The sequence below is a fragment of the Xenopus tropicalis genome, chromosome 3 (genome assembly GCF_000004195.4).
Source record: "Xenopus tropicalis strain Nigerian chromosome 3, UCB_Xtro_10.0, whole genome shotgun sequence".
NCBI classification, from domain to species: Eukaryota; Metazoa; Chordata; class Amphibia; order Anura; family Pipidae; genus Xenopus; species Xenopus tropicalis.
In genome coordinates, this window is record NC_030679.2 from 6,674,035 (window position 1) to 6,695,261 (window position 21,227).

General features: G+C 45.7%; 1 protein-coding gene across 8 annotated transcripts in view; it reads left to right on the top strand.

Annotated features, from left to right (window-relative positions):
- Positions 1 to 21,227, top strand: part of cnot4 (CCR4-NOT transcription complex subunit 4) — a 44,521-nt gene that overhangs the window by 12,144 nt on the left and 11,150 nt on the right. For 2 of the 8 annotated variants that reach the window (XM_031897972.1, NM_001030400.1), the window contains 8 exon segments: positions 6,775 to 7,069; positions 9,910 to 10,107; positions 12,311 to 12,397; positions 12,626 to 12,727; positions 13,146 to 13,271; positions 15,477 to 15,610; positions 17,177 to 17,332; positions 17,751 to 17,816. In XM_031897972.1, the coding sequence (XP_031753832.1) occupies positions 6,896 to 7,069; positions 9,910 to 10,107; positions 12,311 to 12,397; positions 12,626 to 12,727; positions 13,146 to 13,271; positions 15,477 to 15,610; positions 17,177 to 17,332; positions 17,751 to 17,816 (1,043 nt within the window). In that variant the 5' untranslated portion in view covers positions 6,775 to 6,895. 8 annotated transcript variants of the gene reach the window in all.

Here is a 21,227-nt window from a genome sequence, read left to right on the forward strand (position 1 = left end):
CGTTTTTCTTACACGACTTTCCCATTGTATCAGCCGGTGCTGGGAGTTCTACCATTTTTAAATGATAGAGTGGTCCATTTTTAGCAACTTTTCAATTGGTCTTTTTTTTTTTATTCCTTATTGTTTTTGAATTGTTTGTCACTGGCACCCTTACTGCTTGCCCATTTCCCCTCTGGCTATTTGCTAAACCCTTAACTGCAATCTCTATTAATAACCCACGGGGCATCTCAGAAGCCTTTCAAGCCATTCCCCCTCGCTGAAAGGCCCTTTCTGTCTCTAACAGGCATCCTCTAAAGCAAAAAAAAAAAAAAGTGGTTGCCATGGCTTTCATTCAAGCGCCGTCTAATGCCAAAAAGTGAGCCCATTGATTTGCCTTTGTAAGGACTGCGGCGGAGAAGTTCCCGGCTTCCCAGCGCTTTATAAAGCCGCCTTGTGGGCAAAAGGAGCTTATTCACAACCTTTTGTGCCGTTATAGGAAAATTATCCATTAAGTAGGCTGCGGTTGACGTTTATAAATACCAGGAATGCACAAAATCCTTTATTTTTGGATACATAGGCAGATCCAGTCATTTACTGAGGTTACCATATAAATGGGCTTTATTTATCCAACCAAATAGAGACCTGGATAACCTAATCTTTGGCTCTGGGTCTGAAATGGCATCATATAGGGCCCCATGCAAGATCCACTGACCATGAAACGGATCTTATTTGATATCATCCTGGTGACCCATTGATTTTACCCTGTTGGCTATTTCATAAATGTCCGCCCATATCAACCCAACTGTGCTTCATTTCTTCTCCCAAATGTAGCACCAAACCAGGCTATTGTAATCTTTCAGCTATGGGTCAAAAATTAGATCCGATGGGGACCCACGCAAGATCCATTGGCAATGGATCAGGCATTTATTGATATCTAAACAGGCCAATCAGATATTAACATGATGCACCATTGTTAGCGGCGGCTACTCAAGACACAGTTGGCAGCCAACAATGGCCCATCGTGTTAATATCTAATTGGCCTGTTTAGATATCAATAAATGCCTGATCCATTGCCAATGGATCTTGCGTGGGTCCCCATAGGATCTAATTTTTGACCAAGAGCTGAAAGATCGCCTGGTTTGGTCTCCAAAAAAGGAAGCACAGTTGTTCCCCGCAGTGCTGATGTGCTGATACTGGTGGCCTTTCGTGTCAAAAGGGCAAAAACAATGGCCCGTAACCATGATGTCTAGATATCAAGATCCGATGGCCAGTGGATCATGCTTAGGTCCCTATAGGATCCCATTTTTGATACAGAGCCAATTCAGTCGCCCATTTGGAGTTGGCCATACATTGGCTGATAGAGGCGGCTACTCAAGGTGTCAGTCATCAGCCAATGTATGTCCAACTCCAAATGGGCAACTGAATTAGGCTTATGGAATATCTTGGCTCTGTATCAGAAATGGGATCCTACAGGGACCTAAGCATGATCCACTGCCCATTGGATCTTGATATCTAGACATCATGGTTACGGGCCATTGTTTTTGCCACTTTAACACAAATGACCACTGGTGTCGGCACATCTTCGGCCAACTGCGGAGAACAACTGTGCATCAAACCAGGCTATCTTTCAGCTCTTGGTAAAAATTTGAGCCTATGGGAACATATGCAAGATCCATTGCCAATGATCTGGCCTTTATTGATATCTAAACAGGCCAATCGGGTATCAGGCCATTGTTTTCACCCAGTTGACTGCTAACTGTGTCTTGAGTAGTCAATGTATGGCCAACTCCAAATGGGTGACTGAATCAGGCTTACAGAATCTCTTGGCTCTGTATCAGAAATAAGGTCCTGCAGGGACCTAAGCATGATCCACTGGCCATCGGATCTTGATATGTAGACATCATGGTTACGGGCCATTGTTTTTGCCCTTTTGACACGGATGGCCACCGGTATCAGCACATCTGTGCGTCATTTCTGGAGACCAAACCAGGCTACTGTAATCTTTCTGGTCTGGGCCAAAAATGAGATCATGTGGGGACCTATGCAAGCTCCATTGGCAAGGAGCAGATCTTGATAGCTGAACATCCCCAAATTGGGCATCAAGCAGTTCTGAGGGTTCCTCCATACGTTCCTCCATACGTTCCTCCATATATTGAATTTAACAAATTAACATCACATTGTAACAAAGCAACTCTCGGGTGTTCCTTTGCCACCGACACCTCCATGTCGTCCTTGCTTGGGCCGTGGGTGAGTAAACAAGAGAACATTTTCTTCCTTTTTATCTTCCTTCTCATTCTGGGAATTTGTCCAGCTTTTGGAACTGATGAAATCTAGGACTTGCTTTTTTATTTTTTTCCTCGTTCATCTCCAGCAGCCGCGTAGGAGAGCGAAGGAGAGGCCCTCATTGCACAACCATTGCCTCCGCAGTCGTGTCTGTCACCCTGTGCCAGTCGGTTGGTAGAACAAAAGCCCTTCTTCTTATGGTTTCTGCTCTTAAAGGGCCAGTGTCATTAAAGTTATTGGCAATGCCAAGGGATTTTCCAGTGTATGGCACACCCACTGGTGGCAAACGACTCTCTTCCATTAGCCTAAATGGGTTCATTTATAAAGAATGCACCAAATTCCGGTCAGGATTTAGTAAAAAAAAAAAAGGATTCGGTGCATCCCTAGAATGTAATGGTTGAGACCAAATTATAGCTAAAGGGGTTGTTCACCTTTCTTTGAGATAACTAAGGTCATGTAGAGAGTGCTATTCTGAGACAATTTGCAATTGGTCTTCATTTTGTATAACTGGTAGTTTTTTAAGTATTTTACTTTTTGTTCCGCAGCTCTCCAGTTTGAAAATTTCAGCCGTTATCTGGTTGCTAGGGTCCAGTTTACCTTAGTAACCTGGGAGTGGTTTTAGAGAGTGACCGATATATGAATAGGGGAGGGTCTGAATAGAAAGAGAAGTAATAAAATAAATAGAAAATTGAAAAATATTTTAAGTACTAAGGGCCGCCCCCTGGGATCATAGGAGTCACAGTGCACACAAACAAGCCAAGGCACACATACATGCTAGGCCCCATCAGCCAATGAATGGGCAGAGTTCTGCCTTGTGCTCCCACACTACTTCCTGTTACAGTTAGAGCTGCATCACTTCCTGTCAGCTGATCTCTGAGGGGGCACACAGCCAATCACAAAATGGCGGCTCAAGGGAAAGGGTGTAAAAGGGCAATATTTACTGATATATATATTCCAGTTTGTTGGTTACGTATTGGGAGTATATTTTGCCGACAGTCGTGACAATATTGAATTTTGAGTGTTTTTGCCCAGATTTATAGTGGGCGGGGCATGTTTTCCCTCCCCCAATGAGCTCCCAGCGCTCATGGGTTTCTCCGAGATCCTCATGTAGCTTTTTGCTCCACTTTAAGCACAGTTTATTTTTGAACAGTAGCAATTATCAGCTCTGTGCCCTTGTTAACCAGTCGTGTAGCAGATTGGGTTGGAAAATAAATATTTCCGGCCGTCCCTTTGCCAGCTGCCTGCCGGTGCCACTTGCCGGCGAGTGTGAAAGAGTGGGATCTGTTCGGCCGCGTGTGTGTGCTGAGTCAGGCGTGTAAGGGAAGATGCTTACATGGGAGAAGTGAGAGAACTGCTCTCCGGCACCGGGGCTAAAAATAAGCTCCTGTGAGTGGGCCCAGGAAGAACCGCGAGCAGTTATCATCAGCGTGGGCGATGTGTTTAATCCCAGGGTTTGGGGGGGGGGGGGTTAAAGATTCCTGTCCGTTACCAAACAAGTGAGATGGACCATAATGCACCCAAGTTGGCGGGGGTATTGGAAAGGTAAAGGCACTGGCACCTGTATATGGCCCTACTGAATGGATGTGGGGTGTGGGCACTGGGGCAGCTGTAAGCCGTGGGCAAACATAGTTTCAAGGGGGGCAGTCAAGTTTACGTACAAGTTGGTGGTGGCAACTCTTGTAAATGTATATTGGGCCACCAAGACATGTTCCCTTCTTTGTTTCAGTCCCACTGTTTTCCCAGTGGACTTCCAAGGTGGCACAGAGCAGATATGCCCAACGCGTGCAAGTTGGTGGTGGGTGGCAGTGTAAAGCAACTCACGTCAATGTATATTGGGCCACCAACCCACGTGCCCTTTTCTGTTCCAATCCCACTCTCTTTCCCATTTTCTTTCCCCAACTGGACTTCCAAGATGGCGCAGAGCAGATATGCGCAACGCAAAATGATCTTAATGAGGGCATTAGGCTAAATTGAATCCTGTATATAGTGCAGAGTAACTGAATGTACGTGGGGTGTGGGCACTTAGACCAAGGGCAGCTGTGGGCCTTGGTCAAACAAAGATTCAAGGAGGGCAGTAAAGGTTACCTACAAGTTGGTACTGGGTGGCAACTCTTGTAAATGTATATTGGGCCACCGAGACATGGCCCAACCCACGTGCCCTTTTCTCTCCCAATCCCACTCTCTTTCCTATTTTCTTTCCCCACCTGCACTTCCAAGATGGCGCAGAGCAGATATGCCCAACGCAAAATGATCTGAATGAGGGCATTGGGCTGAATTGGATCCTGTTTGTAGGATCGTAGAGTTAGTGAATGTACGTGGGGTGTGGGCTCTGACACCAAGGGCAGCTGTGGGCCTTGGTCAAACACAGTTTCAGGGGGCGGCAGTAAAGGTTATGTACAAGTTGGTGGTGGGTGGCAACTCACATAAATGTATATTTGTCCAACCCACGTGCCCTTTTCTGTTCCAGTCCCACTGTTTTCCCATATTCTTTCCCCACCTGGATTTCCAAGATGACGCAGGGCAGATATGCCAAACGCCTGCAAGTTGGCAGTGGGCATATTGTGCCACCAAGACATGGTCCAACCCACGTGCCCTTTTCTGCTCCAATCCCACTCTCTTTCCCATTTACTTTCCCTACCTGCACTTCCAAGATGGCGCAGAGCAGATATGCCCAAAGCAAAATTATGTCAATGAGGGCATTGTTGGTGGTGGGTGGCAGTGTAAAGCAACTCACGTCAATGCATATTGTGCCACCAAGACATGGCCCAACCCACGTACCCTTTTCTGCTCCAATCCCACTCTCTTTCTCATCTTCTTTCCCCACCTGGACTTCCAAGATGGCGCAGAGCAGATATGCCCAACGCAGATCGACCGGAATGAGGGCATTGGGCTAAATTGGATCCTGTTTGTAGGATCGCAGAGTTCCCTTCTTGCTTTTAGTATGTCGATTTACACTTTTAATGTCCCGTTCTGTGGAGCAGTTCTCTGCGCTTGATACCCAGCATGGCAATGCCCTGAGAGCTCATAAAGTTACTAGGGCAAAGCGAAAGCCATTCCCAGTAATTACACATGGGCTTCCAATGCCCCAGAGGCCGCCTTTGAACAGAGAAATATACTGCCGTGCACACCGTTAATGAGATTTTTGTACCTATACCGTGGGGGGTTCTGTTAGTATAGCAACCAGTCAGCATTTAGCTTTTATATGCCTTCTAGAAATTAGAGAACGAAAGGGATATTCCAATAGGCTTCTCCCTGTTAGTAACTCAGCGCCGGTATTGATATACAGGTATAGGACCCGTTATCCAGAATGCTCGGGGGCCAAGGGTATTCCGGGAAAAGGGAATACAGAGAAAAGGGAATCATTTAACCATTAAATAAACCCAATAGGGCCGTTCTGCCCCCAATAAGGGGTAATTATATCTTAGTTGGGATCAAGTACAGGTACTGTTTTATTATTACAGAGAAAAGGGAATCATTTAACCATTAAATAAACCCAATAGGGCTGTTCTGCCCCAATAAGGGGTAATTATATCTTAGTTGGGATCAAGTACAGGTACTGTTTTATTATTACAGAGAAAAGGGAATCATTTAACCATTAAATAAACCCAATAGGATTGTTCTGCCCCAATAAGGGGTAATTATATCTTAGTTGGGATCAAGTACAGGTACTGTTTTATTATTACAGAGAAAAGGGAATCATTTAACCATTAAATAAACCCAATAGGGCTGTTCTGCCCCCAATAAGGGGTAATTATATCTTAGTTGGGATCAAGTACAGGTACTGTTTTATTATTACAGAGAAAAGGGAATCATTTAACCATGAAATAAACCCAATAGGGCTGTTCTGCCCCCAATAAGGGGTAATTATATCTTAGTTGGGATCAAGTACAGGTACTGTTTTATTATTACAGAGAAAAGGGAATCATTTAACCATGAAATAAACCCAATAGGGCTGTTCTGCCCCCAATAAGGGGTAATTATATCTTAGTTGGGATCAAGTACAGGTACTGTTTTATTATTACAGAGAAAAGGGAATCATTTAACCATGAAATAAACCCAATAGGGCTGTTCTGCCCCAATAAGGGGTAATTATATCTTAGTTGGATCAAGTACAGGTACTGTTTTATTATTACAGAGAAAAGGGAATCATTTAACCATGAAATAAACCCAATAGGGCTGTTCTGCCCCCAATAAGGGGTAATTATATCTTAGTTGGGATCAAGTACAGGTACTGTTTTATTATTACAGAGAAAAGGGAATCATTTAACCATGAAATAAACCCAATAGGGCTGTTCTGCCCCCAATAAGGGGTAATTATATCTTAGTTGGGATCAAGTACAGGTACTGTTTTATTATTACAGAGAAAAGGGAATCATTTAACCATTAAATAAACCCAATAGGGCTGTTCTGCCCCCAATAAGGGGTAATTATATCTTAGTTGGGATCAAGTACAGGTACTGTAACTGGGCAAACTCGTATGTTACCTAAATGTTGTTTTTTTTTCTTTTACAGATACGCGGATTTTTGCATCCCAGAGATTTTAATTTCACTAAGTTATTACAAGCCTGGAATTTTTTTTTTCTTTTTCCTTTTTTTTTTTTTTTCCTTCAATTTTTCGGGGGAATCCGTAAAGATGTCGCGCAGCCCCGTGGTAAAGGAAGACCCCGTGGAATGCCCCCTTTGCATGGAGCCCTTAGAGATCGACGACATCAACTTTTTCCCTTGCACGTGCGGATACCAGATCTGCCGCTTTTGTTGGCACCGTATACGCACAGATGAAAATGGGCTGTGTCCCGCTTGCAGAAAGGTAAGGAGATACACTAAGGTCGGGGGGGACAACCAGTTAGGCCTTGGTCCCGTCCCACCAGTTGGGTTTAGGAGCCATCTCTCGTTCAAAGGTGTTTCATCCGTCCCTTCCAATTGGATGCTTGTCTGCCTGTCCCATTGGGTGCATTGGACACACCATCTCCCTGTGCCCTCACAATGGTCGTATGGTTATTTCTTTTCCTCGTTTTAACCCAAGACCAAAGTTATTCACAGCTCTGGAATCAGTTCTCTGCCCGTCCAAGATGTGATCAAACACGCTGGAACATTTGTGTCTGGCCAAAACCAGGATGGACCTGCCAAGAGCAAAAGCTTTTTTTTTTTTTTTTGGCCTCATTTAACTGTTTCCTCCGATACACGTGGATTTGTCTTCGTGCTGAAGCTTTCTGGGTAACCGTGGCAAGGAGGACAAGATGTTGGCCCTAGTAACCATGGACCTTATGGATTAATATATCTACCTTGGGTCTGGAAAGGGTTCCAGCTCTAGTAGTTGCTACAGTAAAGGCCCTATGCACTTCTCAGTGGGTATAATGCCTTCATGCCAGTGTTGGATTGGCCCACCAGGATACCAGGAAAACTCCCAGTGGGCCCTCCTGCTCCTGACCATTTGGCCTACTTCATGGTCATTCCCTATTTTTGAGTAGGAACAAAGAGGAGAAATAGATGGAAGGATAGATGTTAGCATATAAATAAGAAAGAATTAAGTGGTTGAGTGAGGAAAGGAGGAAAAACAGTTTGGAGAATGAGTCTAAGGTTTTCTGTTGGACCCCTGGGGTCCCAGTCTGACACTACTTCCTGTATACATCCTACCATATATGTACTAACGGCAATGCCAGAAGGAATGCCATGAAGGCTATCATCTCAACATCTGGTCTTGTGCCTCCTTTGCCAACGTTTTATAGATCTTTTAGGACCTACAGTATATGTTGCTTCATTGCAACTCATCGGTTTCATGCTGTCCTCTTCCATTGATCACGTTCTGAGCAGTTCCAGATTGTCTTGTCCAATCATGGTGGATATGTTCTGCCGTGTCCTGTTCTTGGCAGTGTAGCTACTATTGCAGGAAGTAGTACCCTTGTGGAATCCCACCAGCAAATGAGGTTCTGGAAGCCATAATAGATGTAGCCTTCAACTTCACATTTATCAAAGCAGCGGATACCCTGGGCGTCTGGTTCCTCTGTTTCAAATCGTTTTGCTCCTATCTGGGATAAAAACCAGTGCTTATTTACCCCAATGTTTCTATATATCTGTAACCTTGTTATGGGCTAAGGGGGCCCAGCCTAAAGGCCAGTTAGGGGGGGATTTGGGGTGAGTGCTTATTTGTGCCCTGGGTACCCCTGAAACTGTAGCGGGGTGACTGTTACCCCAATGTTTCTATATATCTGTAACCTTGTTATGGGCTAAGGGGGCCCAGCCTGAAGGCCAGTTAGGGGGGGATTTGGGGTGAGTGCTTATTTGTGCCCTGGGTACCCCTGGAACTATAGCAGGGTGACTGTTACCCCAATGTTTCTATATATCTGTAACCTTGTTATGGGCTAAGGGGGCCCAGCCTGAAGGCCAGTTAGGGGGGAAATTGGGGTGAGTGCTTATTTGTGCCCTGGGTACCCCTGGAACTATAGCGGGGTGACTGTTACCCCAATGTTTCTATATATCTGTAACCTTGTTATGGGCTAAGGGGGCCCAGCCTGAAGGCCAGTTAGGGGGGAAATTGGGGTGAGTGCTTATTTGTGCCCTGGGTACCCCTGGAACTATAGCGGGGTGACTGTTACCCCAATGTTTCTATATATCTGTAACCTTGTTATGGGCTAAGGGGGCCCAGCCTGAAGGCCAGTTAGGGGGGATTTGGGGTGAGTGCTTATTTGTGCCCTGGGTACCCCTGGAACTATAGCGGGGTGACTGTTACCCCAATGTTTCTATATATCTGTAACCTTGTTATGGGCTAAGGGGGCCCAGCCTGAAGGCCAGTTAGGGGGGGATTTGGAGTGAGTGCTTATTTGTGCCCTGGGTACCCCTGGAACTATAGCGGGGTGACTGTTACCCCAATGTTTCTATATATCTGTAACCTTGTTATGGGCTAAGGGGGCCCAGCCTGAAGGCCAGTTAGGGGGGGATTTGGAGTGAGTGCTTATTTGTGCCCTGGGTACCCCTGGAACTATAGCGGGGTGACTGTTACCCCAATGTTTCTATATATCTGTAACCTTGTTATGGGCTAAGGGGGCCCAGCCTGAAGGCCAGTTAGGGGGGGATTTGGAGTGAGTGCTTATTTGTGCCCTGGGTACCCCTGGAACTATAGCGGGGTGACTGTTACCCCAATGTTTCTATATATCTGTAACCTTGTTATGGGCTAAGGGGGCCCAGCCTGAAGGCCAGTTAGGGGGGGATTTGGGGTGAGTGCTTATTTGTGCCCTGGGTACCCCTGGAACTATAGCGGGGTGACTGTTACCCCAATGTTTCTATATATCTGTAACCTTGTTATGGGCTAAGGGGGTCCAGCCTGAAGGCCAGTTACGGGGGGATTTGGGGTGAGTGCAAATTTGTGCCCTGGGTACCCCTGGAACTATAGCAGGGTGACTGTTACCCCAATGTTTCTATATATATCTGTAACCTTGTTATGGGCTAAGGGGGCCCAGCCTGAAGGCCAGTTAGGGGGGAAATTGGGGTGAGTGCTTATTTGTGCCCTGGGTACCCCTGGAACTATAGCAGGGTGACAGTTACCCCAATGTTTCTATATATCTGTAACCTTGTTATGGGCTAAGGGGGCCCAGCCTGAAGACAACAGACCTAAACTTGCCAGACTAACCCCCTTGTCTCCTTACAATACAGCCATATCCAGAAGACCCCGCAGTGTACAAACCACTTTCACAAGAAGAACTGCAGAGGATAAAAAATGAAAAAAAGCAGAAACAGAACGAGCGGAAACAGAAAATCTCCGAAAACCGCAAACATCTAGCAAGCGTGCGCGTCGTTCAGAAAAACCTAGTCTTTGTAGTGGGGCTTTCACAGCGACTAGCAGACCCAGAGGTAAACGCACATCGCTTACGTAGAACTTCATATCTGTCACAATTGAGCTAATCAGCATGCCGCCATTTTGTAGGGGGGGGCCCCGAGGTATCCCTCGTGATAGTTTTAGTAGAATCTCTGAGGGTGCTTAATAACTAATCTAAGCAACTTTTCAATTGGTCTTTTAAATGGGGGTCACTGACCCCGGCAGCCAAAAACTATCACTCTGTGAGGCTCCAGTTTTATTGTTATTGTTACTTTTTGTACCTTTCTTTTCTATTTAGCCCCTCCCCTATTCATATACCAGTCTCTCATACAAACCACTCCTGGTTGCTAAGGTAACTTGGACCCTAGCAACCAAATAGCCACTTAATATCCAAACTGCAGAGCTTCTGAACGGAAAATGAAATATGAAAAAAACACAAGTAATAAAAAATGAAGACCAATTGCAAATTGTCTCAGAATATTACTCTTTACATCATACTATAAAGTTAACGCAAAGGTGAACAACTCGTTTAGATGAAAATACATTGAATACGACATTCCCAGTAATTATATTTCCATTTGGGGGTTCATATATTGCTAAATGGGTAGTTAAAGTCATTGTAATTAAAAATCTGAGCTGTCAATCATATATTGCCTGCCCCGCCTCTATGCCTTCGGCATAGAGGCGGGGCAGGCAATATATGATTGACAGCTCAGATTTTTAAAGCCATTTATAACAGGTATGGAGGTATATTTTCCATTTAATTTTTGTATACGTAAGATTATTTTGTATAAAAGTTCCTACAGATGCTTTTTTATTTCTTGCTTGCTGTTGCATAATTTGGCTCGCAGCGGCATATAATAATGCCTACCTTTGCTAAAATTTAGTACGGGGGCCCTCGGTAAGCAGGTTTATACAGTCCCGCTGGGGGAAAATCTTATTAGCCAATGGCTCCCCTGAGCAGCGTCAGCAGAGCAGCAGGAACAACAATATGGGCTTTAAACGGAGATCTCTTCCTTCAGGCGTCTCTGCTTAAGCACATGGAAGCTACTGACCGGGTCGGACTGGGCCGCCGGGGTACCGGGAAAAAACCCAGAGGCCCTGGGGGTCCAGACCTGATTCCTGTCAGCACTCCCCTGGCCACTGGTGTCCCTCCCCTGATGCGTTGAAAGTAAGTTTCACTCAGGGGAGGATGTTGGGTGGGAAGTGGGGGGTTAGGGGGGAGTGGAAAGGGGACCCTGTGGGGGGTGCAGGGGATGTGGCCAGCTGTGGCCTGCACCGCTCAGTCCAACCCTGGCCACTGACCACTAAATAACAGTGATAACCTGAACTGTGTGCCATTACTTAGGGCAGAGGTTCTCAACCTGTGGGTAGGGAACATTGACCGGGTCGGACTGGGCCGCCAGAGTACCGGAAAAAATCCGGTGGGCCTCGGAGGTCCAGACCCGATCCCGGTCAGCACTCCCCTTGTCACTGTTGTCCCTCCCCTGATGCATAAAAAGTATGTTTCACTTGGGAGGACGTAGGGTGGGTAGTGGGGGCCCCTGCAGGGGGTTAGGGGGGAGCGGAATGGGCCCCTGTGGGTGGTTGCTGGGGCAGCAGCCGCAGTGGGCCCTGTACCGCCCAGTACAACCATGGCCACTGTGACAACTAAATAACAGTGATAACCTGAACTGTGTGCCATTACTTACGGCTTTATGTCATCAATTTATGATTGACCATCTATTATGTATTTTTAAAGGGGAACACTACCCAAACATAACGTAAAAGGGGTTGTTCACCTTTCAACTAACTTTTTTAGTATGATGTAGAGCAGTGATCCCCAACCAGTAGCTCGGGGACAACATGTTGCTCCCCAACCCCTTGGATGTTGCTCTCAGTGCCCCCAAACCAGGGAGTTATTTTTGAATTCCTGACTTGGGGGCAAGTTTTGGTTGAATAAAAACAAGATTTCCTACCAAATAAAGCCCCTGTAAGCTGATAGGGTGCATAGAGGCCCCTAATAGCCAATCACAGCCCTTATTTGGCTCTTCCATGAACTTTTATGGTGCTTGTGTTGCTCCCCAAGTCTTTTTACATTTGACTGTGGCTCACGAGTAAAAGAGGTTGGGGACCCCTGATGTAGTATTCTGAGACAATTTGCAATTCTTCTTCATATTTTATTACTTAAATAAAATAAATACGTTGGGGGGAAAATGGCAATATTCTTATTTTTGCTATCTGTCTTCTTTTATTCAGGTTTTAAAACGGCCAGAGTATTTTGGGAAATTTGGGAAAATACACAAAGTTGTTATCAACAACAGCACGTCCTATGCAGGCTCACAGGTAAGAAGTTTATATGGTCACAGAACCCCTCAGTGACTGCTAATATCCTTATCATTTACAGTAGGGGGTACATTATCCCTTATAATACATGAGTGATACTCAGAGTTCCCTGTATAACTCAGCCTGCAGCCTTGTGCCTTTATATGGGCACAGAACCCCTCAGTGACTGCTAATATCCTTATCATTTACAGTAGGGGGGAGTGATACTCAGAGTTTTTATTTTTACAGGGTCCAAGTGCAAGTGCATACGTCACATACATTCGGTCAGAAGATGCGCTCCGAGCCATACAGTGTGTCAACAATGTGGTCGTAGACGGAAGAACGCTAAAGGTAGGGCAGCTTTGTTTTTAAAAGCCAAGTTCAAAAAGGACTGTTTTGATTGGAGGCATACCTGCCAGGCAAGCAGAACTCCATGGCTGAAGGGGCGTGGCCTCAAGGCCAGTTAGACTGATATTTGGGGTGGGGGTAGGAGAATAACTATTTGCTAACATTTGTAACATTGAGCTGGCCAGTAGAATCAAGCAAGAAGGGAACTTAAGCTATATATACTTGCTATTGAAAGCAGCATCCGTCTGTCCAACTTCTCTGCACTGATGGTTCTGACTAATGAAATAATGTAGGAGAAGCCAAAAGGAGTTCTGACTTCCGCACGGAGCAATGAACAGACAGTGACAGCTACACGTTAGAATGACAGCTGTCTCAGTATATGTCACATTCTCTCAGAACTCACTGTCTCTTTATTTTCCAGGCATCGTTAGGAACGACAAAATACTGCAGCTACTTCTTAAAAAATATGCAGTGTCCAAAGCCAGACTGTATGTATTTGCACGAACTGGGGGACGAGGCGGCGAGCTTCACGAAAGAGGAAATGCAGGTGAGAAAAAGCACCTTGATCTGCAAAACCAGTTTGTTTCATACGCAAGTAACGTAAAGGGAAACTCCAGCCACATATACATTCATTTAAACATTGTGCAATGCTTTTAAAGGACAAGGAAACCCAAATGTATTGCTTTTCTCTGTAATAATAAAACAGTACCTGTACTTGATCCCAGCTAAGATATAATTACCCCTTATTGGGGCAGAACAGCCCTATTGGGTTTATTTAATGGTTAAATTATTCCCTTTTCTCTGTAATAATAAAACAGTACCTGTACTTGATCCCAACTAAGATATAATTACCCCTTATTGGGGGCAGAACAATCCTATTGGGTTTATTTAATGGTTAAATGATTCCCTTTTCTCTGTAATAATAAAACAGTACCTGTACTTGATCCCAACTAAGATATAATTACCCCTTATTGGGGCAGAACAGCCCTATTGGGTTTATTTCATGGTTAAATGATTCCCTTTTCTCTGTAATAATAAAACAGTTCCTGTACTTGATCCCAACTAAGATATAATTACCCCTTATTGGGGCAGAACAGCCCTATTGGGTTTATTTAATGGTTAAATGATTCCCTTTTCTCTGTAATAATAAAACAGTACCTGTACTTGATCCCAACTAAGATATAATTACCCCTTATTGGGGCAGAACAGCCCTATTGGGTTTATTTAATGGTTAAATGATTCCCTTTTCTCTGTAATAATAAAACAGTACCTGTACTTGATCCCAACTAAGATATAATTAACCCCTTATTGGGGCAGAACAGCCCTATTGGGTTTATTTAATGGTTAAATGATTCCCTTTTCTCTGTAATAATAAAACAGTACCTGTACTTGATCCCAACTAAGATATAATTACCCCTTATTGGGGCAGAACAGCCCTATTGGGTTTATTTAATGGTTAAATGATTCCCTTTTCTCTGTAATAATAAAACAGTACCTGTACTTGATCCCACCTAAGATATAATTACCCCTTATTGGGGGCAGAACAGCCCTATTGGGTTTATTTAATGGTTAAATGATTCCCTTTTCTCTGTAATAATAAAACAGTACCTCTGTAGGGATTAGTTTGGGGAGCACTAGCGGATCTGTGCTCTGCTGCCTCTGACTTGGTAACAGTCCTCTGTCAGCTGTGTATTCCCAGGGCAGAGCAATGGCCGCCCAATAACAGCACGGCTCATTCTGCGGGGTCTCTAAATCTGGCTCCAGGCATGTAGTGCAGCTGCACAGGTCACTTTGGGATCACAAGTTATTTAGGAACCGGGTATGGAGGACCAAATGTTCTTGTGTTTGATGGGGTCCAAAGAACGGAGTGATGTCTTTGTTTAGTGATCTATGTATAGCAAGATACAAACATCTGTGGCTGATACTCATCATGAATGATACTCAGAGTTCCCTGTATATCTCAGCCTGCAGCCTTGTGCCTTTATATGGGCACAGAACCCCTCAGTGACTGCTAATATCCTTATCATTTACAGTAGGGGGTACATTATCCCTTATAATACATGAGTGATACTCAGAGTTCCCTGTATAACTCAGCCTGCAGCCTTGTGCCTTTATATGGGGGGCACAGAACCCCTCAGTGACTGCTAATATCCTTATCATTTACAGTAGGGGGTACATTATCCCTTATAATACATGAGTGATACTCAGAGTTCCCTGTATAACTCAGCCTGCAGCCTTGTGCCTTTATATGGGGGGCACAGAACCCCTCAGTGACTGCTAATATCCTTATCATTTACAGTAGGGGGTACATTATTCCTTATAATACATGAGTGATACTCAGAGTTCCCTGTATAACTCAGCCTGCAGCCTTGTGCCTTTATATGGGGGGCACAGAACCCCTCAGTGACTGCTAATATCCTTATCATTTACAGTAGGGGGTACATTATCCCTTATAATACATGAGTGATACTCAGAGTTCCCTGTATAACTCAGCCTGCAGCCTTGTGCCTTTATATGGGCACAGAACCCCTCAGTGACTGCTAATATCTTTATCATTTACAGTAGGGGGTACATTATCCCTTATAATACATGAGTGATACTCAGAGTTCCCTGTATAACTCAGCCTGCAGCCTTGTGCCTTTATATGGGCACAGAACCCCTCAGTGACTGCTAATATCCTTATCATTTACTTGTTCTTGTTGCACAATGTTGGTCTCCACATCGTAACTGGTGGATTCTTTGTGCTTTCCAGGCAGGGAAACATCAAGAATATGAACAGAAGCTGCTACAAGAACTCTACAAATTAAATCCAAACTTCTTGCAGCTTTCTACGGGTACAGTGGACAAAAATAAGAACAAAGTGACAGCGCTACAGAGGTATGATGTGTAAGTACTGGCAGTGGCAGCCCCTCCTTCCATACCTTCTGGGGTTACCTGATAGAGAAAGGGGGGACTTAGCAATAGAGTATAGAATTCACTCCTACCGGCCTTCGACTGGTACAGACCACCCAAACCATACTCAACACTACCCTACTATGTTGTTAGGCTTGACTTGTCTTTTTAATACCTGAGATAATCTACGATCACAAGAGGCAAATCGTTTTGCCCAAACCCAGTCATATAAATATTTCACTATGTAGGTGGAACATCTTAATTTCCAGTTTTTGGATCCTGTACCACCATGTTATGAGAAACGCACTGGGGGATAAGGTAAAAGAACCCACAGTAGAAGAACCCAAAAGCTGTAGGATTGTTGGGTTCTTGGGAAGTCCTTGGTGAAGGTCCTTTGCATACTCTTGAAGATCTAAGACCATGGTTTCTACAGTGGAACATTTTTATTTACAGTTTTTGAATCCCGTACCACCATCTAGATTTACGTAGAAGTAGAAGAACCCAAAAGCTGTAGGATTGTTGGGTTCTTGGTAATTCCTTGGTGAAGGTCCTTTGAGCACATGTGAAGATCGGAGACCATGGTTCCTACTGTGCATTCTTCAGTTGTAATAACCATGTGTAGAAAGCTGTAGGATTGTTGGGTTCTTGGGAAGTCCTTGGTGAAGGTCCTTTGAGCACACGTGAAGATCTGAGACCATGAGAACATTTTCCAGTTTTTTGATCCCGTACCACCATGTTATGAGAAACGCACTTGGGGGATAAGGAAGTTTCTGTCTATCCAGATATACGTAGAAGTAGAACCCAAAAGCTGTAGGATTGTTGGGTTCTTGGGAAGTCCTTATGGTGAAGGTCAGAGACCATGGTTCCTACATTGCGTACTTCAGTTGTAATAACCGTGTAGAAAGAAGGAAAAGCCAATTGGAAATACCTAACTCCGAGGAAGTCCTACCATCTATCTGATGGACTTTCAGGTTGTAGAGAAGAAAGCCAACCAGAAGAAGCTTTTACTTCTTATCTTGCAACGATAGAAAGTTATTCAAACTGCAGGAACATGCTGATAGAATGAAACCTTGCCGGTGTTATTCCTTGCCGGCTTGGGCCCCGTGGTACAGTAATAACCCTCCACCCTGAACTTTGGACCTCTTGCATTTGGCAGCTCTCCTGAACGAGGATGGAATGTCTATTGCTCATTAGGTGTTTGCCAATGGGGATATCAGCTGTGTATTGATGTTTGTTTATTTCTTAGCAGGAAGTTGAACGTTGCTATAAATAGTTTCAAGGTCCGGTATGACCCATATCGTGCCGGTTCCTGATTGGTTCCTTTTTTTTTACTCCGTTTAATCAAATCTCCTCAATTCTTTAGTTATAAAGTTTCATAATTCTTCGATTCCGAGCATCCTGTGTATCATTTCCCTCTCCAGGCCTTGCTTGTCCCATCATATTTTTTTTTAAAAATCTGTATATTTCGGCCTCGGCTACGAATTTGTTTGTTCCTTCATAGCTTTTTTTTTTTCTCTTGTTTTTTTTATACTTTGTCCGTCTGTCATGTCCTTTCTTTAGACCCAACAGTAATAACAAAGACGCCTGGCCGTCCTTACAGAATTCAAACAGATCAGCCAATGGCCTTGGACTGGAACACAGGAAGTCGCCTCCTATTTTAGACAATGGCCTAGATCCTGACCACATGACTCCGGACGGTCCCGACTCAGACTTTGGGTAAATGAACTGCCTCGTTGCGTTTAGGTGGTTCACTCTCAATCCTCACTCTTGTCCCATTGGTTCCTCCCCCCTCATGACTTGTGTTGACACCTCCCTCTTACATCTAATACTGCTTTTTGCTTCTTCGTCTTAGTTCCCTAGAACAGGCATTGGTAAACTGTAACTACCTGCAGCCAACCAACGTCAATGGGAAGGTCAGGGGTCTAGGTCCTTGCTGGAGAGTCTTTATCAAACCCCTAGTCATCTCTCCGCTCTTCCATTGGGTGCTGCTTCCTATCCCCGAATCACCCTACCTTGACATGTTCCCCTTGATATGTAGTTGCTTACCATAACCCTAAACTCAAAACTTTAATCGTTCCCCACCCCCCCTTTTCCTTTGTGGTTCTTAAAACATTGTGTTTTTCACAAATTTTAGGCTGTTTTGGGAATCCGCTGAACACAATGTTGCCAAATTTGGCAGGGTGATAGAGGACGATACAAGGTACGTGGATGTGTAAAGTGCAGGTCTTTGTACCTTGGAATTTGTTTGACTAACATTTAGCCTTGGAGGGTGTCTTCTTCTCCCATGTAATCCATTATTTTACAAAGAACTTTAGAAAATTAAACCAATTTTAGTTTTGTTTTTCTATTTTGACACATTTCTTCTAGCTCAGGGGTGGGCAAACTTTTTGGCTCAGGGGCCACATTGACTTACCAACTGGCCGGGCCAGCATCACAAATCATGGGGCCTCTCAGCTCCCCCCAGCATCCCACCCAGCATTCTCAAGCTCCCCACCCCAGCATCCTCCAGCTCCCCACCCCAGCATCCTCCAGCTCCCCACCCCAGCATCCTCCAGCTCCCCACCCCAGCATCCTCCAGCTCCCCACCCCAGCATCCTCCAGCTCCCCACCCCAGCATCCTCCAGCTCCCCACCCCAGCATCCTCCAGCTCCCCACCCCACCCCAGCATCCTCCAGCTCCACCCCAGCATCCTCCAGCTCCACCCCCAGCATTCTCCAGCTCCACCCCCAGCATTCTCCAGCTCCACCCCCAGCATTCTCCAGCTCCACCCCCAGCATTCTCCAGCTCCACCCCCAGCATTCTCCAGCTCCACCCCCAGCATTCTCCAGCTCCACCCCCAGCATTCTCCAGCTCCACCCCCAGCATTCTCCAGCTCCACCCCCAGCATTCTCCAGCTCCACCCCCAGCATTCTCCAGCTCCACCCCCAGCATTCTCCAGCTCCACCCCCAGCATTCTCCAGCTCCACCCCCAGCATCCTCCAGCTCCATTCCCCAGCATTCTCCATCTCCCCCACCAGCTACATGCAGCTCACTCCATCCCCCCCCCTTCCCCATACCCTCCAGCTATGTGCGGCTCGCTCCATCCTCCCCCTGCTTCTGACCCCGTCTCCCTGTTGCATCCTTTATATGGTTACGCCCTGTGCGTACTAACGTTGTGTGTACGCACAGGGCGCAACCAATCAGGGGCCATAATTCTTTTAAGGGGGCGAGACTCGGCGGCCCGGATTGAAAAGGCCAGCGGGCCGGATGTGGCACACGGTCCGTAGTTTGCTCATCCCTGCTCTAGTAGGAAGCATTTGCCTTCTCCTTTTTGGCTCACAGTGTCACGCATCTCTTCTCCCATCTTGTTCCATTAGGAAGTGATTGATTCTAGGGCTTGAAGTCCCTCTGCTTTCCAGAGAATCCCTGCTCTACCACCTATGGAAAGCAAGGAGGGGATGTCTATCCCTAGAATCCATTACTTCCTAATGGAACAAGATGGTGGAAAGGTTGCGTGACACTGTGGTTTGTCACTCATTGCTCGCTCATAGACACTAACCTCTTTTTCTCTCTTTCAAACCCTACTTTCACTTTCCTTTCCAATGACGTTGTTGTCCAGACAGCTGTGATTGGCCATTCCCCTGTTCAGTAATAACCCTTAACAACGTGACCCCTCTTGACGCCCTGTAGACATTCATCCTCTTAGTAACCATAACCCCCCGTGATTTTCCCCCAAACGACTTGACTCATAACTTTCCACTTAACGTTTTGCCTTTCTCATCGTGGTCGTTGATGTGATGTAAGCAAGTGCCATTTTTATTGATTACGTCAAATTTCCTTCACGTTCAACTTCTTTCTAAGGTTTTTTTTAGGGTGGGGTTGTTTTTGTAGCTTTTTATTTCCTCGTTGCATGGTGTGTGTTTTAATCTGTGGCTCCTTTTCTGATGGACCTTCCTTCTCCTCGTTCAATCATACGCTCTTCATAGCCCTTCCAAATGTTAGTTCAGCTAATGGAGAGGGCATTCCTAATTCTACAGATGCCTATATCCATTAATAACTGCAAGCCAGAATATGAATTGACCCGTTTCCACTGAGGTCGGTTCCACATGAGGAACACATTGGGCATTGTAGATAGGAGTTAACACTAGGAAAGGCATCATCTGAAAACTCCAGGGTTCCTGTTCAAAATGGCTACCTCATTCGATTTGCAGAGTGGAGCTAGAGCTGCCTCCAGGTCCAGGGTGGCAGTAGCTCCAAAAAGGTCCATATAGGCATCCAAGGGACTGTGCCTAGGGTAGGGGGTGATATATTCTTTACACACAAACAGATCAGCCCACCACTGGATACTTGCATCTACATCTGTGGTGGAGGTGATCTACCTTGGCTCTTCTGCGCTCTACACATTGGCCGATTGTTGAGGGTAGGGGCTGGGCCTAGGGTAGGGGCTAATATGTGGTGGGGATGATCTACCTTAGCTCTTCTGCGATCTACACATTGGCCGATTGTTGAGGGTAGGGGCTGGGCCTAGGGTAGGGGGTAATATGTGGTGGGGATGATCTACCTTAGCTCTTCTGCGATCTACACATTGGCCGATTGTTGAGGGTAGGGGCTGGGCCTAGGGTAGGGGCTAATATGTGGTGGGGGAGATCTACCTTAGCTCTTCTGCAATCTACACATTACGCAATTGTTGAGGGTAGGGGCTGGGCCTAGGGTAGGGGGTAATATGTGGTGGGGGTGATCTACCTTAGCTCTTCTGCAATCTACACATTGGCCGATTGTTGAGGGTAGGGGCTGGGCCTAGGGTAGGGGGTAATATGTGGTGGGGGTGATCTACCTTAGCTCTTCTGCAATCTACACATTGGCCGATTGTTGAGGGTAGGGGCTGGGCCTAGGGTAGGGGGTTATATGTGGTGGGGGGGATCTACCTTAGCTCTTCTGCAATCTACACATTGGCTGATTGTTGAGGGTAGGGGCTGGGCCTAGGGTAGGGGGTAATATGTGGTGGGGATGATCTACCTTAACTCTTCTGCTATCTACACATTGGCCGATTGTTGAGGGTAGGGGCTGGGCCTAGGGTAGGGGGTAATATGTGGTGGGGGGGATCTACCTTAGCTCTTCTGCAATCTACACATTGGCCGATTGTCGAGGGTAGGGGCTGGGCCTAGGGTAGGGGCTAATATGTTGTGGGGGTGATCTACCTTAGCTCTTCTGCAATCTACACATTGGCCGATTGTTGAGGGTAGGGGCTGGGCCTAGGGTGGTGGTGATCTACCTTAGCTCTTCTGCAATCTACACATTTGCCGATTGTTGAGGGTAGGGGCTGGGCCTAGGGCAGCATTGGGCCTAAATCCAGGATTCCCAAGCCATTCATCAAAAGACACAGAGAGGACACATTTGCAACCATTCCTTCCTTTTGGAGCAAAACCCATAAGCCACCTTCAAAGTCCAACTAAAGAGGTCCACCAGGGAACCAAGCTCTTCGAGACCCCGATGACCCAAAAGTTGCCTACTTGTTAATGCTTCTCAAAATGCACAAATGGAAGTTCTATATCCCCTGGGAATTGGAACAATCTGGTTGAAGATCCCCTGCAGGGGAACACACACACACACGTGTAGATTATGTTATAACTAA